We start from the raw sequence: 6,481 nt of genomic DNA on the forward strand, positions 1-6,481 counted from the left end.
ATGTAGCAGCACCGTGATTTATCCAACCATTTCTCTGTAAGGATATTCACTTGGTTTTTCAGTTGTTTTGTCACTAGAAACCATGTATGAACACATACATTTTTTTGGGTTTCTTTTTAAATTTACTTATATTTATTTATTTATTTTTATTTATTTAATCTCTACACCAACGTGCAGCTTGAACTCATGGCCCCAGATCAAGAGTCACAGGCTCTTCTGACTGATCCAGCCAGGCTACCCAACACACATGTTTGAATAAAGACACTTATGACTGGTGCTTTTATAACCATGAATAGATTCCTGAAGTTGAATTACTGGAATTAAGAATATATATATTCTTAACTTCAACTACTGTCATATTGCTTTCCTAAAGAAGGCTCTGTAACTGTATAGATTTCTACCAACACTATGGGGGATGAATTTTCTCCTTCATCCAAGCCAGCAATATTAATATTAATAACTTGAATTAATTATCTTAATTAGTACATGTCCTGACAAACCAATAAGAAAAGACTATTACCTCAAAACAAAGAAATCAATAAAGTTCGTGAAAAGCTTGTTTACCAATCAAAAACTACTTAAATATATTAAGTGTTTACACATGCTTATAAGAGCATAAAAGTTATGACAGCATTGCAATCTATTACGTATACAGCTGTGAAATAGTTATGTATACTTAGGTATTTCCTTCAGCAAAGACACTCTAAACAACAAAAAATGTTTTAAACACAGCTTAAAAAGATGGTGGAAGAGAGAGTTGCATTGAGGTGGAGAGTGGGGAGAGGTGGTGCCCGTTTCTGGATCCTGGGCAATTTTAAGTTGAGAGACATCCGTTGTGTGTTTATCTGCATCACTGTTGAGGGAAAAGGATAACTGGGTCCCCCTTCCTTCCTCTTAGGTATAAATACTAGTTTCAGAAAGACACAAACTCCTCTGGGGAGGGTTCAAAAAGCAAACACAGTGGGAAATATATGCATGGATATTAAAAACCTTTCATTAGTCTCTTCTTGTTGTTTTTCTGCTCATCAAGGGAACGTGAAGACCCAAGAGGAATCTATTCCCTGAGACACTAAATCAAGTTAAGCTCCTACCCACCTGCCATGCTCCTTTCAATTCCCTGCACTTCTACTAGTTGGGTCCTTGAATAGAAATGAGCCACTTTCACCAAAGAATCACAGGTATATCTGCTTTTTGAGTAATAACTTGTAAACTACTGCCTCAACATAGATAGTGAAAAATTGGGGGGAAAAACACAGATCAGTTTTTTTTAATTTTTATTGTTATGTTAATCACCATACATCATTAGTTTGGGATATAGTGTTCCATGATTCATTGTTTGTGCATAACACCCAGTGCTCCATGCAGAACGTGCCCTCTTTAATACCCATCACCAGGGTAACCCATCCCCCCACACCCCTCCCCTCTAGAACCCTCAGTTTGTTTCTCAGAGTCCATCGTCTCTCATGGTTGGTCTCCCCCTCCGATTTCCCCCCCTTCATTCTTCCCCTCCTGCTATCTTCTTCTTTTTTTTTTTCTTAACATATATTGCATTTTTTTGTTTCAGAGGTACAGATCTAACACGGATCAGTTTTATACAGAAATGAATGACATACTGTAAGGTAAGTTCTTAAAACAGTAGAGTTCTCTTAGTCTTCTCTCCCTCTTGAACTTCCACAGAGAGATAAGATGCTTGGGTATTGTAAGACATCCTTCTACATTGGGTTATTAAGTCTCTCTTTCTCTGTCTCCATCTGTCTGTTTCTCCTCACTACACACACACACACACACACACACACACACACACACACACACACACACACACACACACACAGACATCATAATTGATATTCCTGTGTTAAATCTCAGGCTACTTTGCAATTCACCTGATGAAAAGTTTCATATTTCATCTAATCTGAATGTGAAGTTATCCTGGGTATGGGATCCTGCTGGTAAAGTAGAAATTTCAGATACATTTGTACCATTATTTGAATTCTGATGTCCATATAAGAGATTATGATAATTCTGTCTGTTATTTTTCCTCTTATTTGAAAAATATGGTTTCAAAATCTTTTTGTGTGTATAGTTGATACATTGTTACACTATTTTCAGGTGTACAACATAGTGATTCAACTTCTCTGTACTTTATGCCCCTCTCACCACAAGTGCATCTACCATCCGTCACTATACTACACTGTGACAGTACCATCAACTGTAGTTCCTATGCTGTGCCTTCATGCCCATGGCTTATTCATTCCATACCTGGAAGCCTGAACCTCCCACTCCCCTTTACCCATGAAAATTACAGCTTAGATGTAGCTTAAGCCACATTGTCTAGACACAGAATACATTTTGTCTAAGCTTTGCTGAGAACAGAGATCCTGGCTTCTCTCATATCGTGGAGCCAGTTTCAATAGTCTTCTCTCAAAGAATAATTAATAATGATCATGAACTCAAGACTAATTTGGATGAAATAAAAAACATCAATTCTGTCTCACTTTTCGTTGTACAGAAGCCCAACTTTTCTTGACATCAAGCTGGCAACATCCTTTCCTCTGATGTTTGTTCTGTTCTTCCTGTCTCAGGTAGTGGGTCTTAAATAAGAGCCATACACTTGATGGAGATGTCTTCTCTTATAAGGGCATTGCCTGAATTTATGATATGAGGAGTGGAAGATGGAGGGAGGGATATTATCTCTAACAAAGCCAAATTAGCCTAAATATCTAGATATTTAAGATAGAAGGAGATATGTAAGAAAACTGTCAGTGGATTGTGTTTGGGAGAACACGTATATATTTTATGTTCTTAGAGCTTCATAAAGGATAGCCTATTGTAAGACGAGTATGGAACCAGCAGTGTACAAGACTTGGTGTATTCTGGATCAAATGGAAGATCGCAGGGATCATGCCATGGAATTGAGTTTCTCAATTCCTCTGAGGGAACTCCCTTTATAAGCAGGTGGTGGTTGTAATGAGCCATCAGTCAAATACCAGTGATGAAACCTTCCTCAAAGATCTAGCTTTGAAATTGAGAAGTTTCTACAACACAAAGAGAATTTATTCTCTCTCTCATTCCCCCACTCTGATAGATTGGTAGATAGATAGATATCAGTAGATATAGATAGGAAGCTAGTTCTGTATCACAAGGCAATTTTGAATGATTCATTATCATTTGTTGAGCAGCTATCAAGTGACAGACACTTTATTAAGGACTTCACATCTACTGTCTTATTTAATACGTACAATTTCTCAGCTGGTATTACTACTGCTGAGTTACATATGAGGACCCCAAAGAATTATTCAGCTGTACTGTAGACTTTTGAAGTGTGCAACCCTATCGGCAATTAAATTCTTGGTTCTTTAAGTTTCCACATAAACTCTGGAGAGAAAGAATTCCAAAAGCCCCCCCCCCCCCCCCATGGCTGCCCTCTGGTGAACATTCCTTGCTGAATCAGCTCCCCTTGAGTGTGGGTGAGACTTGTGATTGTGATGGGTTATCAGTCATGATTTATTCTGTTACATCAACTTTGTCACAACAAACTGGAGAAAGATTCTCTTACTGGCTTTGAAGCAGTAAGCTGTCAAGGTATCAAATGGCCAGGTGGTTAGGACCTGAGGGTGGGCTCTAAAGCTGAGAGTGAGAATTCCTACCAACAGCCAGTAAGAAAGACAGACACATGAGTCCTAAAGCTGCAAGGAACTGAATTCTGCCAACAATCTCCATTGGCTTGGAAGAGGATCCCAACTCAGATGAGATTCCAGACTCAACTGACGTCTTGATTTCAACCTTGAACAGAACACCCAGCTCACCTGACTCAAACACTGTAAGAATGGAAATTTGCATTGTTTTGTGCTGCTAAGTTTGTGGTCATTTATGATACATAACCAGAAGTTAATACAATGGATTTCTAAGACGTTCTTCTACATATATCTGTGTGTGCCTCGTTTGTGTGTGCACGTTTGTGGACGTGCAAGAGAGAGAAAAAGAGAGAGAGAGAGGATGATGATGAAGCAAGTTGAGTATAACTCTAAAATTATCTGCCAGGGATGATGTAGTTGCCACATGAAAATGGGTTTTCAGTTTCAATTAAATGCTGGGTGCTCTCTCTATTCCCATAGGGAGAAGCAGGAAAGGCATAGAAAATGACAAATGTGAGCCTCGTCACAACATTCTTCCTCATGGGGCTTCCCCATGCACCAGCACTGGACATCCCCCTCTTGGGAATCTTCTTGGTGATTTATGTACTCACTGGGGTGGGGAACCTCCTCATCCTGCTGGTGATCAAGGCGGATTCCCACCTCCACACCCCAGTGTACTACTTCCTGACCAACCTGTCCTTCATTGACATGTGGTTCTCCACGGTCACTGTGCCCCAAATGCTGATGACCTTGGTGTCCCCAGGAGGCAGGGCGATCTCCTTTCATAGCTGTGTGGCCCAGCTCTACTGCTTCCACTTTCTGGGGAGCACCGAGTGTTTCCTCTACACAGTCATGTCCTCTGACCGCTACCTGGCCATCAGTCACCCGCTCAGGTACGCCAGCACGATGAGTGGGAGGACGTGTGCCCTCCTGGCCACCAGCACGTGGCTCAGTGGCTCTCTGCACTCTGCTGTGCAGACCACGCTGACATTCCGTTTGCCCTCCTGTGGGCCCAGCCAGATCCAGCATTACTTCTGCGATGCCCTTCCCCTCCTCAAGCTGGCCTGCGCGGACACCTCCGTGAATGGGATGGTGATCTTCGTCAATATTGGGGTTGTGGCCGTGGGTTGCTTTCTCCTGATGGTGCTGGCCTGTGTGTCCATCCTCTGTTCCACCCTGAAGATCCGCGCCCCAGAGGGGAGCCACAGAGCCTTTCAGACCTGCGTCTCCCACTGCACTGCGCTCCTTTGTTTCTTTGTTCCCTGTGTTTTCATTTACCCGAGGCCAGGCTCCCGGGATGCTGTGGCTGGGCTTGTGGCAGTTTTCTACACGGCGCTGACACCCCTTCTAAGCCCTGTGGTGTACACCCTGAGGAACAAGGAAGTGAAGAAAGCTCTGTGGAAGCTTATAGACATAGTAACATATTCCCAGAGCAAATAAACACTAGAAAGTAGATATGCTCATTTTTCTAAAAAAAATACTAATATAACTTATGCATCAACATGCAACGTATTACATGTGTGTTTCTCAGTGTTAAATGTTCTCCAAAACCATCCACTCAGAAATACTTGTTTCATGGATTTTCTGAGGAATTTTTAAAATCGGAATCAAATTTTCTTGATGATGAGCTTGCTTAAATTTTGGTCCATCAAATTTTTTCTGTGTTTTTCTTATCTTTTGTTCCATTTTACTGAGCTACAGTTCACATATAACATTGTTTTGCCTTCTTAAAAATTTTGTATTGTGCTTGGAACTCAGACACAAGGGTTGTTTTATTCATATACCTAAGTTTATAATATGCTTTTTAAAATTTTTTCTGAAGGCTTATGTACACAACTTGGGAGTTACACTCCTGGGCATAGTGTCCAAGGACAGCCTCAAATATCAGAGTCACTTACTCATGGTTACAGCTGTGTGACTGCCTTCTCAGTCTGTTAGTGGCTGTGTGTGTGTGTGTCCCAGTGTGACCACCCCTCTTTCTGGCATATTGTTACCATGTTAATTGCTCCGACATTGAAAGGGTTCTTTTTTTTTTTTAAGATTTTATTTATCTATTTGAGAGAGAGAGAGAGAGCAAGTTGTGGGAGGAGGAGCAGAGGGAGAGGGAGAAGCAGGCTCCCCGCTGAGCAGGGAGCCCGACGCGGGGCTCGATCCCAGGGCCCTGGGATCATGACCTGAGCCGAAGGCAGACGCTTAACTGACTGAGCCAGCCAGGCACCTCTGAAAGAGTTCTCTAAGCTCTGAGCAGCTCCTTAACTCTCTAGGTGGGTCTGCCAGGATGGGCTGTGGAGCTGACATGCTCCTCTCAGGAACTGACAATCGCCCCCTTGTCAGAACCCTGCAGTTTCCCAGGCTGGGTGAGATAGAGCAGGAGGAAGGTAAAGACAGAAACCACTAGTCTCCATCACATATTCTGACCTTGATTTCCAGTGCTACCTGACCAGATGTCCACAGTAAGCACCGAACCATTCGACACTGGATTCTTTTACCACAGCTGGTGGTGGCTGGTCATCTGCCCAAGGAGCTCATGTACCTACCATCTTAGGGTCTTGGAAATCTATCTGCACCAAACTATAAGCTGCTTTGGAACCAGAACACCCCACATTGCAGGCTGGGGCCAATGATGTTTCCTATGTAGAAGGTAGAAAAATGAAAATATCTTTAAGTAACCTGTTCATGGGATTTCAACATTTCTTTTATAAATCAGAAAAAAAGTCCAGAGAGGACAAAAGACCCTGAAAATACCTATTTAATAGCTACATGGCCCATACTTGTGGGCATCCACATATAATGGATGAAATGCTATACTTGCACCCAAACAAAAAGAAATATTGGCTCAAATAACT

The 6,481-nt window shown here is 41.9% G+C and overlaps 1 protein-coding gene across 3 annotated transcripts; it reads left to right on the top strand.

Annotated features, from left to right (window-relative positions):
• Positions 1–1,422: 1,422 nt before the first annotated feature.
• On the top strand, positions 1,423–5,075 carry LOC113914815 (olfactory receptor 10G9-like). 3 transcript variants are annotated; one of them, XM_035722979.1, is made up of 4 exons: positions 1,423–1,466; positions 1,565–1,619; positions 3,654–3,820; positions 4,116–5,075. In XM_035722979.1, the coding sequence occupies exon 4, from the start codon at positions 4,140–4,142 to the stop codon at positions 5,073–5,075; it is 936 nt and encodes a 311-aa protein (XP_035578872.1). In that variant the 5' UTR covers positions 1,423–1,466; positions 1,565–1,619; positions 3,654–3,820; positions 4,116–4,139. The 3 variants fall into 3 exon arrangements, with proteins under 3 accessions (XP_035578872.1, XP_035578873.1, XP_035578874.1); XM_035722980.1 differs by lacking the exon at positions 1,423–1,466 and adding an exon at positions 2,510–2,582 and having other exon boundaries at positions 1,575–1,619; XM_035722981.1 differs by lacking the exons at positions 1,423–1,466; positions 3,654–3,820 and adding an exon at positions 2,510–2,582 and having other exon boundaries at positions 1,575–1,619.
• The last annotated feature ends 1,406 nt before the right edge of the window (positions 5,076–6,481 follow it).

This window comes from Zalophus californianus, chromosome 11 (assembly GCF_009762305.2).
Source record: "Zalophus californianus isolate mZalCal1 chromosome 11, mZalCal1.pri.v2, whole genome shotgun sequence".
NCBI classification, from domain to species: Eukaryota; Metazoa; Chordata; class Mammalia; order Carnivora; family Otariidae; genus Zalophus; species Zalophus californianus.

What these genes read in the sequence shown, in the direction of transcription:
- LOC113914815 (XM_035722979.1), top strand. Translation starts at nt 4,140, where the DNA reads ATGACAAATGTGAGCCTCGTCACAACATTCTTCCTCATGGGGCTTCCC.